At 44.3% G+C, this 19448-nt stretch overlaps 2 protein-coding genes across 7 annotated transcripts in view; one reads left to right on the top strand and one right to left on the bottom strand.

Annotated features, from left to right (window-relative positions):
* Cep70 (centrosomal protein 70) overlaps window positions 1-10752 on the bottom strand; it is a 56518-nt gene extending 45766 nt beyond the window's left edge. For 2 of the 6 annotated variants that reach the window (XM_021172784.3, XM_021172782.3), the window contains exons 1-2: window positions 4556-4881; window positions 1513-1612 (exon numbers count right to left, since the gene is read on the bottom strand). In XM_021172784.3, coding sequence (XP_021028443.1) covers window positions 1513-1521 — 9 coding nt within the window. In that variant the 5' untranslated portion in view covers window positions 1522-1612; window positions 4556-4881. The other 4 variants (XM_085827938.1, XM_029481713.2, XM_085827937.1 and 1 more) reach the window with 4 other exon arrangements.
* A 192-nt stretch (window positions 10753-10944) lies between these two features.
* LOC110302247 (fas apoptotic inhibitory molecule 1-like) lies at window positions 10945-19123 on the top strand. The gene is made up of 5 exons (XM_021173084.2): window positions 10945-11096; window positions 11821-11938; window positions 13982-14210; window positions 16018-16067; window positions 18898-19123. Exons 2-5 carry the CDS (start codon window positions 11831-11833, stop codon window positions 19045-19047), a joined length of 537 nt encoding a protein of 178 aa, XP_021028743.1. The 5' UTR covers window positions 10945-11096; window positions 11821-11830; the 3' UTR covers window positions 19048-19123.
* Window positions 19124-19448: the final 325 nt, after the last annotated feature.

Genomic DNA, 19448 nt, shown 5'->3' with positions numbered 1-19448 from the left:
AAGTTCTAGGGCAGCTAAGGATACACAGACCCTTTCTCAAAAACAAACAACTTGAGAAAGGGGTTATTTTAACCCACAGTTCATGGTATAATCCATTATGTCAGAAAGTCAAAGGCAGCAGAAGGTTCCATCAAACCCATAACCAGAAACTCAGAATGAACGCAAAGATGCTACTCAGCTCCCTTCTCCACTTGCATTGTGCAGCATCCTATCCAGGGAGTGGTACCACCCAGCTCCTGCTCTTCCCTCCTCAACGTAATTCAGAGAGTTCCCCACAGACATGCCAGAAGCCAGTCTCCCAGGTGATTCTAGATGTGCCAAGTTAACAGCACTAACCATCATAACTGGTAAAATTAGAGTTCATGCCCCAACAGCCCCCTCTTCTGGCCACACAGGAAGCCGCTTTCCACCGTCTCCAGGTTATTCGGGAGCTTCTCTCCTATGCGCTAACCTCACTCCCAAGACCCAGGGTGCAATATTAGGCTCAATAAAGTCTTCTCCCAAATGATCTCTTGCCTACTTGTAGACTTCATTAACCTGGTTGCACAAAGATGAGACAAACTCTCCAAACTTCTAGCCCTGGCAGAGTCAGCCAAAACATCTCTGAAAGCCACCAGGAGCTAAGACAACAGGAGTCAGTGAAAAAAATGCAAAGATTCCTCTCACACTGAACTATCACTGAAAGCCAGGGCGTGATACAAAGAACTATCAATCTAGGAAGAGGCTCAAGAGCTCCAGAGAACCACCCAGAGCAGAAAGATCGAGATGCTGAAACCACAAAAAGACAGTGGTGTACTGCAAAAGCCATCGTGTCAAAGTTGAGGATCTATGAAGAATCGAAGGCAGGCGCTGAGGCCAGGAGGACTGCAAGTCCCAGGAGCTGGGAGAGTTCAAGATCACAGTTAAGGAGCCACTGCTCAAGAGCTTAACTGTAGCTGCTCTGCTCGGTGTTGGCGTTCCAAAGGTGGAGTCTTCAGCCTTTAGTCCCTAAGGCTGAGGGGCCAGGCTTCAATGCTAAGGAAAGTGCTACTTACCTATCCAAGATTTCTATAAACGCTAAAGAGCTCACAGACAGCACCTGGAATCAGGCTTGCCAAATCTTAACAGCAAACAAATCAACACTAAGCAAAAGAGAGCTAGTATATATTCTATAATTAGACTGCTGAGAGATTCTGACATAAAATCAGGGAATACTAATGCTTCTGTGCTTTGGTTTCATGAAGAAAAAAAAAAAAAAAAGGAGTAATAGTACTTACCTCCCAGAAGCACTGCAGAGACTAGAAGACTCGATACACAAAGAGCATAGAGTGGTGCATACCTCACAGGACAGAGGTGCCATCTATTTAACTTCGTTAAAATTCAGTTTTCTTACTGAGTTTAAACTATTAATATTATTTGAGAATTATCAGGTAGGCAAGAAGCATGTAACACCATTTATCACAATAACCAATAATTTTTTTATGATCTTTCCTCAATTGGAAAAAAACATGTCATCTAGTATATTGGACATACCTCAGTCATAGTGATGCCTTTGTTGTTTACACCTGTCGTTCAAGTTAATCTCAATAAAATGATCACCCAATCAGTCTCATGTCCGGAACTGGATCTTGATCTAGGTTTCAAAAAGATACAAGCCAAAGCCTTGAAATGTTCAGCCTGTCACAGAAATGGTCGAGTTATTCTCAAGGCAGGTATCTATGGTACCGATAACTACAGCCTGAAAACTGCAACAAGAACGGTTTTTTCCACAGATGCCCCCCTTTCTTTTCCCCTTGTCCTTCCTCCTATTGCTTTATTGAAACATGTGCTGGATATTCACATCTATCATTCTGATATGTGGCCTTCAAGGGTAGTTATACACTTGCAAGTGTATTCAAGTAAAAGCAGGAAGCAGAGAACTTATTTACACCTGTGATCAAGCCCCCACCCCCTGTAACTCCCAAGGTTTTCTGAGTTCTGAAAGTGTTCTTTAAAAAGTCATAGTAGCCGGGCGTGGTGGCGCACGCCTTTAATCCCAGCACTCGGGAGGCAGAGGCAGGTGGATTTCTGAGTTCAAGGCCAGCCTGGTCTACAAAGTGAGTTCCAGGACAGCCAAGGCTACACAGAGAAACCCTGTCTCGAAAAAATCAAAAAAAAAAAAAAAAAAAAGTCATAGTAAAAATCTGTAAGCTTTTTCAAGAGCACACTTCCAATTATTACAAATTGACACAAAGTATTACCTATTAATGCAAACATGCTAATCGTCTGTAGTAGTCTTTTCCCCATTCAGACTATTAACAAGACACGGGTTTGGAACCTTGAAAGCCACAGGAAAAAAAATAAAGGCATCCTAGGGCCAAGGCAGAACCTTTACAGAGTGTTATTAACACACAGGACTCCTAGAGTAGGAAGTAGAGGATGGACGTTGTTTAGCCACGTGGCAAATAAAGCCAAGTGTTACAAAAAGGAGAAAAAAAAAATCACATACCCATGATTCCCAGCTTTGGGTCTTAGGAAGGATATGAGAGAGCCCAGGCTACATAGTAAAACCCTATCTCAAGAAAAGAAAGAAGCCAAACACGGTGGTAGACACCTTTAATCTTACCACTCGGGAGACAAAGGCAGGCAGATCTTGTGAGTTCGAGGCCAGCCTGGTCTACACAGTGAGTTCCAGGACTATATATAGAGACCCTGTCTCAAAACAAAAAACAAAAACAAACAGAAATGAAACCGCACAGTGCTAAGAGCATGTTCTCTCTTACAGGGGACCACAGTTCAATCCCCTTCACCCACGCCTGGCAGCTCACAACCACCTATGACTCCAGCTCCAGGAGACCCAACTCCTCGGCCCCCACGGGTACCTGTACACATGAACACGCACATAATTAAAAGTGGTAAAAATGTTTAGTGGCGGATGGTGGTGCATGCCTTTATTCCCAGCACTCAGGAAGCAAATCCTAGTGGACTCCTTAAGTTCAAAGCCAAACTGGTCTACATAGTGACTTCCAAGACAACCTGGACAACATGGCAAGATCTTGTCTCAAGAAAAGAAAAGGAAGGTGGGGAAAAAGAAAAGAGAGAAAAGGAAAATAAGAGAAAAAGAAGATAAGAGAAAAACAAAATGAGAAAAAGATGAAACTGGAGATGTTTGAAACAGAACCTTGGCTGACCTAGAACTAGCCTAGGCAACCCATGCCTCTCAGCCTCCGGAGTGTGAGTACAAGTGACAGCCATCATGGGGGGGTGGGGGGAGTGGATATTTTGACACAGTCCATCCATGTTTCCCAACAGTTCACTAATTGCCCTGCAGGTATCTGAGGATCTGTTAAAATACAACACATACTAAAGTTTTATAGCCAGGCGGTGGTGGTGTGCACTCAGGAGGCAGAGGCAGGAGGATCTCTGTGAGTTCTAGGTGAGCTTGGTCTAGAGAGCTAGTTCCAGGACAGCCAAGGCTACATAAAGAAATCCTGCCTCAAAAAACAAACAAACAAACAAAAAACAAAAAACAAAAAACAAAAACAAAAACAAAAAACCCTATATATATAATAGCTGGGTGTGGTGGTGTTTAGCAGTAACCCCAGCATTTCAGAGGTTGGAGGATCAGGAATTCAAGGCCGGCCTCAGACGGCCTGCATGAAACCTTGCCTAAACGTGAATCAACAATTCAATACCAACAACATTGCAACTTACTCTTCACAGTTTACCATTTACTAGCTATTTACTATTTACAAAAATCCATGCAATGCACAAGATTGAAACCGATGCCTGCAGCGCTGATATGATTACAAAATAAAGTGGCAGGCTAGAGAGACAGCTCAGTGGGTAAAGGCACTTGTCGCAAGAAAGCTTGAGATGCAATCCTCAGAATCCACAGGAGGCGAGAATTCTGTAACCTCGGGCCTCCTGTAGGGAAATCAGACACTGCAGCTCTCCCCTCTAGTCCCTACAGTATGCAGAAAAACAAAAGACCTTGTCTCAAACAAGATAGAGGAAAGGACCGACACCCAAGGTTGTCCTCTTTCTCTACGCCTGCACCGTGGCGTGAACAATTATTGATTAGTTGATAATAGTGGGAACCTTGATTAGGCTTTGCTGTATTTTTCACATTAATCAACGTGAACCCACATAAAGACGGAGTTCTCAACCCCTGAATTTGTAATGAGTCTGACAGGAGGGGTACTCGCCTCCGCGATCTCCCACTTGGCTCCAAATCGCTATCACCTGACAGCGCCGCAAAGAGAGCTGGAGCTAGCCCGGAATCCAGCCGATTCCATGTAGGAGTCTAAGCTCAGTTTCCTGCTTCCTCTACCAGGTCGCTCACCTTCAACACTCAGCTGAGAGCGGAGGCTGGGTGAGGAGCGAGGGACACAAAGCGACAGGCGGGCTCCCCGCAGGGAGGTCCACGCCCACACCTGCACGCGCGTTTCCTAGCTAGCGCGTAGGAGCCGGGGCGACTCCATCCTGGGGGCCCTGGCTGGTGAGTGGGACGCTCCCGACTCCGGAGAAGCCACCTTTGGGCGTGCACCTGAAGGGGGCCCACGTAAAATCCTCGGCGACCCCAAGCACCACTCACCTCGGTCACAGCCTCTGGCTACCACCGCGCCCGCCCCGCGGCCTAAGCCCCGCCTACGCGACCGTTAGCGCAGCCAGGCTGACCAATCGAACTGACGCAGTCGATGGCCTCCCAGCGGGGCGGGACACCACCACCTGGCGCGCCGGGAAGGCGGGCCCAAGCCGTGCTCTATCGTTAGCTCCGCCCACGGGGCTGGGCTTCTTCCCGCCTCCACTCCCACCTGACCCGGACTTGCGGCGGCTACTCTGTAGCAGGCGCTGTGACACTTCCTGGAAGCTCCGCCTGATAGTAGCTCAGTCACCAGTCTAGAGTTTCTTTGATCCCCAAAAAGCTAGAAATACACACATTTGCGGTCGCAAGTGAAAGTGAGGCCGGGGCTGCCTTATTATCACTGGATGCGTGCGCTCCCTACAGCTGCCCCTCACACCATGACTGCGAGCCTTTTTCAGGAACTGTCTGCACGGGGCAACCCCAATAAGCATTTCTTGATAACATTTCACTTTCTCCTTGAATATTTTCAAATGTCTACGAAGAACTGAGATGCCTGCCTGACGAAGCTCAGTCTAGATAGGCAGTTTGGGCTCCTGTTAGACACTGATAAGCCTGGTTAATAAAGGGTTTGTGGCTACAGAGATAAAAGATTACATAAGGACGGTGAGGCACAACTCATGCTTCAACTTTGGATAGGCTGAGAAGCCTTGAAAACGATCTGTGGGCCTCCAGGTTAATTAAATCAAAATCTCTAAAGTGGGGCCCACGCGTCCAGAGTTTATATGGTTCCCCCCAAGTGATTCTAATGTATAGCCAGGAGGGAAAACTGTCCACTGAGAAATAATTAAGACTGATTCTAAACCTGGTGGGGAAGAGGGACTGGGGATGTAGATCAGTTGGTAGAACTCAGCGTCCCGGAAGCCCTTGGGTTTCATTCTTCAACATGGCCTAAGACAGGCGAGCTGACACGTGCCTGTAATTCCAGAATTTAGGAGGTACAGGCAGATCAGGACTTCAAGGTCATCCCTGGCTTCATAGCAAAAGTCAAGACCACCAGAAGCTACAGGAGGCCTTGGCTCAAGGAAAAAAATAAAACGAAGGTCCTTCTCCACTCTTTTCAAAAGCCAAAAGCGGGTTAAGAAATCCAAAATATGTAAGGGAAAAAAATCACGTTCACAGCCTGAAGGAAGACCTCGAGTTTTCAGGAATCTACCATCGTTGTCCTTGCAACTTACAGCCACACGGTGGCGGTATTGACAACAGGCATTTCCAGAAGGACTTGGGAAATGCAAGTCCCATCAGGGTCTTAGTGACCCTAATACATCAACTAAAGTGACTCTCTCTGGGAGGTCCAAGGGCACATCTCTTAAGAGAGTACTGCTCTCAAGCCCACGTTCAGGCACACAGTGAGTGTGAACTGTATGTGTTCCCTGCAAACACATCCCAATCCCTCTATTCCCCCTCATGGCCCCTTCCCTTTCTATATCTGGATATTTACACTAAGGAGCTGGCAGATTTTCATTTTCAGCCACCTAAGACAATCTAACTGCTTACCTTTTCCGGAACAATAGGGTGACTTTCCCAATCTTCTGAGCCAAACCCATAGGCCTGAGTTAGAATTACTTTTGATGTGAGTAATAAAAATCAAACAAACAAACAAACAAACAAAAAACCAACTAATTCAAACTGCCTTAAACAATAAAGCAATTGATTAGGTCACATAACACAAATCCTAGAGGAGGGAGACTTTAAGACTGATTAATTCAAACCACTCTCTCTTTTTGTTTTTGTTTGTTTGTTTGTTTGTTTTGTTTTTTGGTTTGGTTTGGTTTGGTTTTGGTTTTAGTTTTGGTTTTTGGTTTTTTGAGATGGGGTTTCTTTGTGTAGCCCTAGCTGTCCTGGAACTCACTTTGTAGACCAGGCTGGCCTCAAACTCAGAAATCTGCCTGCCTCTGCCTACCAAGTGCTGGGATTAAAGGCATGTGCCACCATGCCCGGCTTCAAACCAATCTCAATGGTTAAGTGGGCCCAGCTGCTATTAGTCTGTGCTGTTGAAAACATGATAAATTCATACATATTTTCCAGCTGCCTACTTGGAGCAACCAAGACCACATACTTTCTTTTCCTATAGAAACTTCTCCAGTTTTGTGTTTTGTTTTTGTTTGTTTTATTGAGCCAGTTGGACCTGCCAGATATACCCTACCTCCTGATCAGTAATTGCCAGGGAGATGAAGAGGTGGCTCAAGCCTAAATCCCAGAAAGTAAAAAGGAGGCGCCACATTTTTAAATGGTTTCCAAAGTGCTAGTGCTTCTTCCATTATTACAAAGCCAATGCTGGGAAGGTAACATTAAATTTTATCTCTGGGTATCTGATATAGTTATTTTCCTTTTGTTTCAGTCTTCATTGTTGTTTAAAAACTAAATTTAGCTGAGCAGTGGTGGCACACACCTTTAATCCCAGCACTAGGGAAACAGAGATAGTGGATCTCTGAGTTCTGGCCAGTCTGGTCTACAGAATACATTCCAAGACAGCCAGGGGTATACAAAGAAACACTGCCTTGAAAAAAATAGATATTTAGGTAGATAGATAGATAGACAGATAGATAATACCAAATTTGGAAAATCAGCCAACCCATTTAAAAAAGAGACCCAAAACAAAGCATAAACATATGACCTGTCTCACGTTTTGTTTTGTGGTGGATGCATCTCCAGCTGCTCTCTTAAAGCGATAGTGCCTGTGGTCAAAATGATGAGAAGCAGCTTATGAAGCTAACCATCATTCAGATACTTCCTGAAAAACCAGGAAAGCAATCTGAGACTTAGAACAAAGCCACAAGCTCAGTCAGCCAGAACAAGAATGTTTCGTGTTTAAGTTCAAGACCTTTTGCGGTGCCTTGTTCAGACATGATTTCCTGCCATGTAGTCCTGGTAGGTAGATAATAAATGACTCTTCTTCCCACGGGTGTTCTGCCTCTGTGAAATAGTTACAAAACCAAGCCCAAACTGTCTCTCAAGTCCAGCATACCAGAGACTAGAGAGAGAGGAACTAGCTGGCTGAACAATCACAGGTCACCTTGTCCAATTCCAGTGTAGATTTCACTGTAGCTTGGAGTGTGAGCCCCAAATATTAAATGCAATTCTTTTCTTCAAGCATAATATTTTTCAAATTATTATCTCTTAACATAAACCTTTCTTCTCTGTGCCTGAATCCAAATATAAACCCCATAACTTCTGAAGGGTTTTTGGGTCCCTGTGTAAAATAGAATAAATATAATCACTGGACTGTTGTGAGAACTGGAGTCACATAGCAAGAACTTGATAGATTATGCCTTATTAGTCTTATAAAAATAGCTAGATTCCTTGAATTTTATGAGAAAATATTATCCTTTGATAAGCTGTGAGCTGCAACCCCACTAGGCTTTCCTGCTCCTCCCATTCTGAGTTGTTTCTCAGAATTAAGTATTGATAATAAGAAATCCAGAAGGGGGGCAACTAAGGATTAGGGAGGAAACCAGCCAACCTTGTGTCACCTCTGGAGACGTCCACTCTATACCACCACCGCCTTCACAAATAAAAACAAGTAACGAAGAGAAAGCTACTAGGAAGTCTTCTTCTGGAGAACTGTAGAGGGATTTTAATTTGGCAACCTGGCTGCTCTGGCACACACCTTTAATCCCAAACAATGATGGTAAAGTCAGCTTGTCGAAGAAAGCATTCATGTTTGAAAATGATGTCTAATTGAGTGGCAGACAAAGTGACGACTCGGAGAAAGATTTGACAGAATAGGATCTGCCCAACACACAAGAACAGAGAGAGGAAAGGGAAGCTACTTTGAGGGGCAATACAGAAAGACAGAGAGGCAGTTTTGCTGGGACAGTTGTACAGAGACAGGGTGCAGACAGAGAACAAGCTAGACACAGGTAAAGGCAGAATGAGACAGAAAAGGAGAAGGAGACACATTAGAATACAATAGAACATATTGCCAAAGTTAGTATGAGGCCAACCAAAACAGGTCAGGAGAAGGTGGGAGAAGCCAGATTGAATCAGTGTGGAGAGGAGCCCTGAGTGAGAACAGCTGAGTCAACTAGCCAGCCAGAGTTCAGAAAGAGCTAGAAAGGGTGAGCTTATTCAGCAGTAAGTCTCTGAGGCTGAAAACCTTCCAGGCCTGGAAAGGCTTGTAGAGAGACTACAAGCTTTCAGGACTGGGCACAGGTTAGCAGATGGAGGCCACCAGCCTAGGAGATGACAACCACGTCCGTCAAATAGAAGTTACTTTTACAGGAAATCTTCCATTTCAAGGTCAGGGACAAAGCTCTCTCAGCAGAACTGCTGAGGCACAATCTGCTCTGGCATTCAGTCATATCATTTGCAAGATCTATTAACCTAATCAATAGGTTGTTTCCTCTTGTCAACGCTTGTCTCCTCTCCCAGACTGCACTTGCTTAGTGCCTAGACACCTTATCCACAATACTAATCCCAAAGTTGGAACAACCTTTCCTTACATGGCCATCGAGCTACAGAAATGAGCTGTAAGATGGGGCCACGCAGACTCCTATAACAAAAATGCTTTTGACTGCATAATCTCTAAACCACGAAATTTGTTGCTTTCTGTCCTGGCTGAGAAGTCCGAGATCAAGGTGTCAGAAGATTAAGAATCCAGAGAGGGATTGTTTTGCCTGTCTAAAATGACGCCTTTTTCCTGCCTTCTTATGAAACCAAGGAAAACCTGAACAAATTCTTCACACTTAACCTGTCTTACCTGCTCTTAATTCCAGACTAAACCCTCCAGACTTAACCTACTTCATGTCCTCCTAGTCGCTTGCTTTTAGCTGGTTTTTAGAACCACCCATTTCAGCGCTGACATTGGGGTCGTCGTAATTGTTAAAGTTTGGTCATGAACACTTAAACCAATTACTTCCTACTCCTTAATCACTTTTCTCCATTCTCCAGTCTGTAAAATTCCTAAATCCTGTCTTCTCTGGGTTGGCTAATCTTCTCTGTCAGCTTGACTGGATTGAGAAATGCCTAGCGATTTAGTGAGGCAATCTGCAGTGCGATGATGTTTCCAGGGTAGATCGTGAGGACTCTGACCTAATAAATGGGATAATAATTCCTTGATGATTCACAGTATAGCATGGTTTTATCAGTAGGGGGGAAAGGTCATAAATGGAGCCTAGTCAGAGGAAGTAGGTTACTGGGAGCATGTTCTTGGATGCTGTCTTGCTCTGGCCTCTTCCTGTACCCTCTTTCCTCTGCCTCCGGTCAGTCACGCCTGCTCTGCTTTCTGGGACCATGGTATGAAGTGGCCCATCCAGCATGCTGACCCTGCCACAGGCAGACTGGCACCTCTGGAATTCTGAGCCCAAATTAACAGTCCCTCCTGTAAGTTGTTCGAATCATTTTAGTCACTAATACATGCCCAAAATATTACTATAGGAGACTATGACATTCTGGCATATTTTGAACTGATTTTTGTGTATCTGGGTTTTTTTTTTTTAATTAACCAACATAGCCACCTTACAAGAGCAATGAGTGGTCCCCAGAGAGTAGGCCCAACAACAGAATAGACACAGGCGAAGGGATTGGGGGCTTCTGGGGGCCCAGCAGGTTTGAAGGCCCAGCAGATTTGAAGACTGTGATCTGAATGCTGGGGTTCTTTCAAGTTTTTTTTTATGTTGAAACCTGACTTCCAACACAAGTGTTACGAGGTGGAGCCTTTAGGAGGTAATTAGGTCACAGAGGATCTGCCTTCATGAACGGAATCAGTGTCTTTATCAAAGAGATGTGACAGGGTCCATTTGCCTCTTCCACTGTGTGGAGGTTTTGGAACAAGCGCCTGTTCTGTGTGGCTCAAAATATGCCCATCATTGAAATGAGTTTTGCCAAAGAGAAGATTCTCAAGGCAACCATGTATGAGGATGGGAGAGCACATGTTAGTTACATCTGCCTCCCGAGTGTATCAGAGTCCACCCGAAGGAGTTTGGGTCTTAAGAGAAGTAAAGAATGAGTCTGGAGAATTGCAAGTTTGAGGTCTGTCTGGGTTACAGCGTGAACTTAAGGCCAATTTGAGCAATTAATGAGACATCGAACATCTCAGCCCAGTCTCCAGTATCACAAGACAGAGAAGAGGAAAGGGATGCCTGAAAGTGGTTTTAGAGAACCAACGTCACGAGCAGATTTACCTTCCACAGGCTTCAGAGCAGCAGGGGTCCTGGGGTTGTGTCCACCAAGTTCACCCCAGCCACGGAGCCAGGCACCCAAGAGGACGGCTCTTAGTAACGTTTGTTGTTGTGCGTTGCTCACAGGGTGGGACTTATGATGTCCCGGTACAGGCTGAGGAAGGCCTGTTTGGAGAACAAAGGCGTCAGGTTAGACAGCTACATGGGTAGGGCCAGGAACACAGGACCGCAGATCACAGTCTGTACTGTTCAACGCGCATGCTCCCAGTGCTTCCGGTCCCCAAGCTTGCTGCAGGAGCAAAACTTTGCAGTCTAAGGAATCAGATCCAACACGGTGCTTTGCTAGGTGTCCATAGGCCATAATTTCACAGGTGAGACCACAGCCCAGGTTGGGGAGCAGGGCTCAGCCTGAAGCCAGCCATCTATGGTAGCCGCGCCCAGATGTCAGTCGTATCTGACCAGGCAACTTGCCTCTCTGTGTTTTCATGTTATGCTACCTAAGAGACTCTAGCAGTGGACATTAATGCTTTGACTATCCCTCCCTACAATACACCCGCCGACGGGCGCCATTCTTAGCTTCTGCTGGTCTGCTTCCTTTTCCCAAACAGTCCCTACTTTCATGCCTTGTTTGTGGTGGTGGTGGTGGTGGTGGTGGTGGTGATGATGATGGCAGTGGTCTTGTTGGTGGGTTGTATTTTTTTTTTAGGTGCAACATGAAAGACAACAGGTAACATTGGTGTTTCTGGGTGGGCTTTCTTTGCCTCCACATGTTGGTTTTCAGTTCTGTCCATTGTCCAGCAAACGGCACGATTGCATCCTTCTTCATGGATAAATAATACTCCATTGTGTTTATATTGCCTTCATTTTCTTTATCCATTTACGCGTTAGTGGGGACTTAGGCATATTCCATATCTTGACTATTGTATAAACAAACCCAGGCTTGCATCATAAGTTGAAGCCAGCCTGGAATACATAGCACCCTATCTTTAAAAACAAAACTGACTATTTTCATCTTGGGAGGATTAATTGGTTATTCGGTTACCGTTTTGGCCCATTTTAATGGCTTCGTTTCTGTCCCCTTTGCCCCCTGTGTAGCCTGGGGAAAATGAAAGTTGCAGCTATCTGGGATGTTATTTTAAGTGATGGAGTCCACAAGATTGAATTTGAACATGGGACCACATCAGGCAAACGAGTTGTGTACGTGGATGGGAAGGTAGGAAAACGTAATGTGACTTTGTAAAATAAGCTACAGAGAAGTGCTCACTTGGCCTCATGCCCCTCCCCTCGCCACCTTTCTCCCCCTCTGTAGCACTAGCTGTCCTGTAACTTGCTATATATAGACAGGGCTGGCCTCAAACTCGCAGAGATCCTTCTGCCTCTGCCTCTGCCTCTGCCTCTGCCTCTGCCTCTGCCTCTGCCTCTGCCTCTGCCTCTGCCTCTGCCTCTGCCTCTGCCTCTGCCTCTGCCTCTGCCTCTGCCTCTGCCTCTGCCTCTGCCTCTGCCTCTGCCTCTGCCTCTGCCTCTGCCTCTGCCTCTGCCTCCCCTGGGACTGGAACTAAAAGTGTGTGCCACCACACCCAGTGAAGCTCACTTTCTTAAGCTTTTATTATTTACATTTTATTTCTTTTTTTTTTCGAGACAAGGTTTCTCTTTAGCCCTGGCAGTCCTGGAACTCACTTTGTAGACCAGGCTGGCCTCGAACTCAGAAATCCGCCTGCCTCTGCCTCCCTAGTGCTGAGATTAAAGGCATGCGCCACCACGCCCGGCTATTTACATTTTATGTGTAAAGATGTTTCACCTATGTGTGCAGGCCCACCGCATGTGTGCTTGGTACCCTCTGAAGACAGACTAAGGCATCAGATCCCCTGAGTCTGCAGTGACAGCCAGTTGTGAGCTTTCATATGGGTCCTGGGAATTGAACCTGGGTCCTTTGGAAGAACAGCAAGTGCTCATAACCACTGAGCTATCTCTCCATCTCTGAAACTTGGTTTTTTTTTTTTTTTTTTTTTTTTGGTTTTGTTTTGTTTTGTTTTCTTATCAGTGTAGTTTCTTCATATGCCGGGTCAGAGCGTTTTGTCTGTAAATGCTTAGGTTTTCTCACCTATTTATTTTCCTGTATAAAGCAATCTAATGGCAGTTACAGAGTACAAGACTATGGAACCTGGTATTTAAACTAAAAATGACTTTTTCGTTTCAGACAGGATTCAGACCTGGCTGGTCTGGAACTATGTAGACAAGCTGGCCTTAAACTCATCTTTCTCCCCAAGTGCTGGATTAAAGCCGTGTGCCACCACTCCCTGCAAATGATTTTTTTTAACCTTTATATTATGAATTCATAAAGTACAAATAACACTGGCTCTTAATCACTGTTTTATTCTTTGTTCTATTGCTGTGAAGAGACACCATGACCAAGGCAACTCTTTTTTTATAAAAGAGAGCATTTAGCTAGAGCTTGCTTACAGTTTCTCAAGTTTAGTCTATTATCAGCATGATGGGTAGCCTGGCAACAGGCATGGCAGAAGTGGTGCTAGAGATGTAGCTGAGAGTCAGATCCTGATCTGTAGGCAGCAGGAAGACTGGGCCTGGTGTGGGCTTTTTCTTTTTTTTTTAAGATTTATTTAATGTATGACGACACTGTACCTGTCTTCAGACACACCTGAAGAGGGCATCAGATCCCATTATAGATGGTTGTGAGCCACCATGTGATTGCTGGGAACCGAACTCAGGACCTCTGGAAGAGCAATCAGTGCTCTTAACTTCTGAGCCATCGCTTCAGCTCCATGGTGTTTTTGAAACCTTAAAGCCCGCCTCTAGTGACACACTTTCTCCAACAAGGCCACACCTACTCCAAAAGGCCACACCTCCTAGTCCTTACAATCTTTTCAAATAGTTCATTCCCTGGTGACTAAGCGTTCAAACATAGGAGCCTGTGAGAGTCATTCTGAAGAGACCACCTCAATCATCTTGAAGGCTTTTTTTGTTTTGTTTTGTTTTGTTTTGTTTTGTTTTTGTTTTTGTTTTTGTTTTTGTTTTTTGTTTTTTGTGTTTTTGAGACAGGGTTTCTCTGTGTTGCCCTGGTTGTCCTGGAACTCACTCTGTAGACCAGGCTGGCCTCAAACTCAGAAATCCACCTGCCTCTGCCTCCCAAGTGCTGGGATTAACCTGGCTAACCTTGAAGGCTTTATCATTTCTTAAATGTTAAATATTAAAATTCCCTTCATTTGCATGTTTTAATCTGTTCTATTCCATCATCTAGGAAGTGATCAGAAAAGAGTGGATGTTCCCTTTAGTGGGCAAAGAAACCTTCTGTGTTGGAGCTGCAAAAAACAAAGCCACCATCCGTATACTTTCTGGCAAAGGCTGTGGTTTTAGTTACACTCTGGAAATTGATGGGAAAAGCTTCAGGAAGTTCGTGGAGAACAGATCAAAAACGACCCACACCTGGGTGTTGCACTTGGACCACAAGGACTTTAGAATTGTTTTGGGTAAGTTGGGGCTGTACCTGTGGAATGATTTAGATTTTTTTTTAACATATTGAACATCCATATGCTATATTCTGCAGTATATTCGGATTGTGGCCTCCCCTCCCCCATCTTCTCCCAGATCCTCCCCCAAGGCCCTACCCATCCAAACTCCATGCTTTCTTTCTCCATCTCTTTAGAAAACAGAATTTAAAATGTGGAAGGATCACAAGAAACACACAGAGAGATATACACATCAACACAGTCAATAAGCACACAAAATTGGAAATGACAACATATAAGCAAAAGACCAGTAAGATTTTTTTTTAAAGCCTAGAAAAATCAATACAAGAAAAAAATAATAATCTACAAAACACCACTGAGTGTGTTTTATGTCGGTCATCTGCTGGGTGTGAGGCTACCCTTAGTGTGGTTTGTATACCCAGGGAGACTCCTTTGGAGAAAACTGGTATTTTTCTTTGCAAGCAGCTGTCGGTGGGAGATTGTTTCTTGATTAGGGATGGGAGACTGTATTCCACTTGCCCCTCTGTAACCCCATCTAGCTTGAGCGTGTGCAGGCCATATTAGAGTTTATAGTGGCTATTTAATGATTCCCTCCATAGAGGTAAGTGAAAGATTTGAAAAGGACAGAGATCGCAAGCACCGTCTGTTTCTCACGCAGCTCTGTGAGCAGGCCGTCACTCACCACTCAAGACTTTTGGTTGGCTTTGTTTGTCAGGAGAACAATAAACACGAAAGGTTTTATTTCACTCATTGTTTAACAAGGAAGGATATTAAGGACCAGTTCAAAGGGGAATTTCAAAACAAAGCATAGAGTTGAAGATGTACCCAGGGGTACAGCACCTGGCAGGCATATGCAAGGTGCAAGGCCCTGGGTTTGTTCCCAGGACCAGATGAAAGCAAAAGCAATGCCCACTCCCCCCCAAAAAACCAACCCCCAAAGTATACACATAGGCAATTATACCTACATACATATGTGCACATGCACCCAAGTATACATATTTGTACATGTATACTTGGGTGCCCAAAAATGCTGAAGTGGATTTGCAAATCGATAGAAAACTATTTGATGTCAGCAGAGACTTAACCTACCTCCAAATGAGATTCACTGATTTCCATTTCTACGGACAAGAGCTAGTTTCAGTCATTATAATACAATTGTGAACCATCTCAAAGCTACAAGGCAGGGGCAGCAGGCAAGGGAACAAGAGCACAGCGGGAATAGGGGCTGGAGAGATGGCTCATCAGTTCAGAGCACACACTGCTCTTTCAGAGCACAGATCCCGGCACCCACAGCTGGCAGCTCACAACCACCTGTATGTACCTCTAGCTCTAGAGACCTGCCAGCCTCAGCTGGCTTCCTTGGGTACACTTGCAGTATGTGCACATACTCACAAATAGATGCAGACAAATATGCATAATAAAAGTTTTTTATTAAATCTTTTTTTTAAAGGCATGCTTTAATCCCAGCACTCAGGAGGCAGAGGCAGGAGGATCTCTGTCAGTTGGAGGCCAGCCTGGTCTACATAGGGGATTCTAGGACTGCCAAGGCCTGTCTCAAGCCATCCTCCAGCTTCTGCCTCCTGAGTGGTGGAGTTACAGGTATGTGGCATCATGCCCAGGTTTTTCTTATTTGATGTTGTTCCAGGGGAATCTGGCACCCTCTTCTGGCCTCTGTGGGCACCTGGCACACACGTAGTACACAGACATATATGCAAGCAAAACACTCTGACACATACAAATTAAAACACACATAAAATGTTAACTTTGAATATAGAATTATAATGCTTCAATATTGTTGCTTTTACAGAAAAACCCACTATGGATGTATGGTGTAATGGTAAAATGGTAGAGACAGCGGTAAGCTATTTATTGTTATTCCTGTCATTCATAATTCCTAGTGCGGCGCGTGTATAAGTGACTGAATGTTACTGCATTTCCTTATTTTAGTACTTTCTCTTTTTTTGGAGCTAACCTCAAACTCGATCCTCTTACCTCAACCTCCTCAACATTGGGGTTGCAAGTGTTGAACTACCACAACCAAGTTCTAATTCTGTCGACTTTAAAAGTTAACCAAGGGGATCAGAGCAAAACCAAAAGGCATAGCAATAATATTTTTTTAAAGATTTATTTATTTATTTATTTATTTATCTAATGTATATGAGTACACTGTAACTATCTTCAGACACCAGAAGAGGGCATCGGATCCCATTACAGATGGTTGTGAGCCACCATGTGGTTGCTGGGAATTGAACTCAGGACCTCTGGAAGAGGTCTCTTAAACACTGAGCCATCTCTCCAGCCCCAGTAATAATTTTTTTACACCAAGTTCTGAAAATCTTCACCAGACAGTCCCTGGGGCGGTGAAAGTTTGCAATCAATCTGCAGGCTGAGCTGGCACAGCCACATACTCTACCTTGCCTCTTCCTGCTAGGCTTTCATACTGAGAAGTGCTCACATTTAACAGTTCCTCCTCCAATCCTGTTTGTTCCTCTAGAAATCTCATGTCCCACCCCCACCCCACCCCACCCCATTCTGACGATATGCAAATTATAGCTTCCATCCTCTAAGCTGCAATGCTGTTAACCTCAGGTCACATGTAGGTAGAAAGGTGTGGCTCCCATTCTCAAAGCACATGGTGCGATCCTAAAAATGGGATGGTTTTGTTTTTATTTTTTTATTATTATTATTTTTGTTTGTTTGTTTTTGAGGCGAGGTATCTCTGTGTAGGTCCAGCTGATCTAGAACTCATTCTGTAGACCAGGCTGGCCTCAAACTCACAGATTTGAGTAGCACTCTCTCGCTCTTTCTCTCTTTCTCTTTCTTTTTTGTTAAAGAAGTAGTAATGAACCCAGAGTCAGATGACTTGAAGGTAGACACACAGGCCAGAAGACTAATGGAATTTGTAGAGCAGTGTTGTCAAGGTAGGAGAAAGGAGGCCCCTCACTCATGGAAGCCAGCAAGGCTCCACTGTCCTCAGCTCAGCTGGCATCCATGTGGCCTGGAGCGAAATGTCTATAGGAGTGACTAAAGCTGCCGCTCATAGACGCTCTGTTCCTGCCGAGGTCCACAGAGTTCTTCAGGCCCACATGGCCAGTGTAGAAGAGCAATTTGTACCATGCATGTGGTCAGGTACCTGTGGGCCTAGCGCCAGGCATAGTGGTCCTTCTCCCCCATGCTTCCCCTGGAAGCATCTCGGTTTTCTTGTTTTCTGACATAGTTTTTTCCCTACCCTCTAAGGCCTTTTCAATCTTCCTAATTTTGTGACCCTTTAATACAGTTCCTTATGTCATGGTGACCCCCTAACCATAAAATTGGTTTTGTTGCTGCTCCACCACTGTAATATTGCTGCGGTTGTGAGTAATAATGTAAGTGTTTGTGCTTTCTGATGGATTTAGGTGACCCCTATGAAAGGTTGTTCAACCTCCAAAGGGGGTCGAGACCCACAGGTTGAGAACCTCTGACCAAGGCTCTTCTTCCTCTGGGATTTTCCGTTTTCATTTTCTTTCTGTAAATGAGTGCTGTTCAGCAGAAATAGAATGTGAACCATGCTAAAAAATTAAAGTTTATTCATTTTAATATGCTTAATTTAAATCAGTTTATCAAGACTGTTAAGCCAAGGAGGGAGGCTCATATCTCCAATCCCAACATTTGGTTGGGAGAATACTGGAGTACTTGGAGCAGGGGGATTACTGCCTGGGCTACAGCATAAGACCCTATTTCAAAAAATCAGAAGGAAGGAGGTATAGTTTATCATGCCATCAATAGTGGAAGTTAACAGTGAGTTATGTACATTATTAGCAGGTCCACACTAGGTTGCAGATCAGATGTTTTAAACATAGGATGTAAATTTCATTTCTAAGGAGACACATATCAAGGGCTCGATAGAGCTAGTGGTGTCTAGTTTTAGTTGCTAAGTGTATGTTATTATAAACTACTTTATGGCCAGGCATGGTGGCACACGACTTTATTCCCAGCACTTGGGAGGCAGAGGCAGGCAGATTTCTGAGTTCGAGGCCAGCCTGGTCTACAGAGTGAGTTCTAGGACAGCCAGGGCTATACAGAGAAACCCTGTCTTGAAAAACCAAAAAAAAAAAAAACAAAAAACAAAAAACTTCTACCATGGTCATTGTAAAGATGAAATTAAAAAAGCAGAGGTGTACCTGAACAGATGGCTCACTGGTTAAGAGAAACTGCCTGCTCTTCAGAGGTCCTGAGTTCAATTCCCAGCATTGATATGGTGGCTCATAACCATCTATAATGTGATCTAATGCCCTCTTCTGGCATGAGGTATATATGCAGATAGAGCACTCATATACAATAGATAAATAAACCATTAAGAATGGTAAATAAGTTAAAAAAAAAAAAGTAAATAAGAAAGAAAGCAGAGGCGAGAGGATCAGAGATGAAGGTCAGCCTGTGCTACACGGCAAGTTCTGGCTTACCCTAAGCTTGGCTACAGAGGAAAACCCTGTTTCAAAAATCAAAACAATTAGTGAGCATGAGGAAAGAAACTTTTAATTTGTAAGGAAGCATGAAAGCATGTGTACACAAACTTTAAACTCTGAGTCTGCAGTGCTTCGCATTTTACCCATGGACTATTGCATTAAACCACTAGTGCATAAGATGACGTCACTGCTCGGACAAAGAGCTTTCTGCACCCTGACAACTTCCTTCTTCGCTGTCCTAGGGCAAGTTTGTAGATGACGGGACTGAGACACACTTCAACGTTGGGGACCATGGCTGTTACATAAAAGCCATGAGCAGTGGGAAGAAGAGAGAAGGGATTATCCATACCCTCATTGTGGATAACAGGGAAATCCTAGAGCTCACTCAGTGACACCTTCTTACTGAGTTCTGAGCTGAGGAGGTGACCTCAGAACTTGCTGATGACTGTGGCAATTAAATGTGCTCAATGTGTGCTTATCAGTAGATTTAGTCTGCAATGTTTTTATTTTTATCTTTTGTTACTTGAAACTGTAATATTCCAATGGGCTGGGGGGAAATCATGTGGAATCTTAAAAGTTACACTTTAAATTTTTCTATTTATATCTTATTTCTGTACACTCTTGCATGCCACAATGAATACAGAGAAGTCAGAGAGCAGCATTCTGGAGTTGGCTCTCTCCTCCACCACTGCAGGGTCTGAGGACTGAATTTAAGTTGTCAGGCTTGGCAGCAAGCTCCCACTGAGCCAGCTTGCTTGCCCCATAATTCATTTTTTAAAGGATGTAAAAATGT

Source organism: Mus caroli, unplaced genomic scaffold (assembly GCF_978045245.1).
Source record: "Mus caroli unplaced genomic scaffold, Mus_caroli_1 scaffold_11, whole genome shotgun sequence".
In the NCBI taxonomy this organism is placed as follows: Eukaryota; Metazoa; Chordata; class Mammalia; order Rodentia; family Muridae; genus Mus; species Mus caroli.
This window is presented reverse-complemented; position numbering and strand designations above follow the sequence as displayed.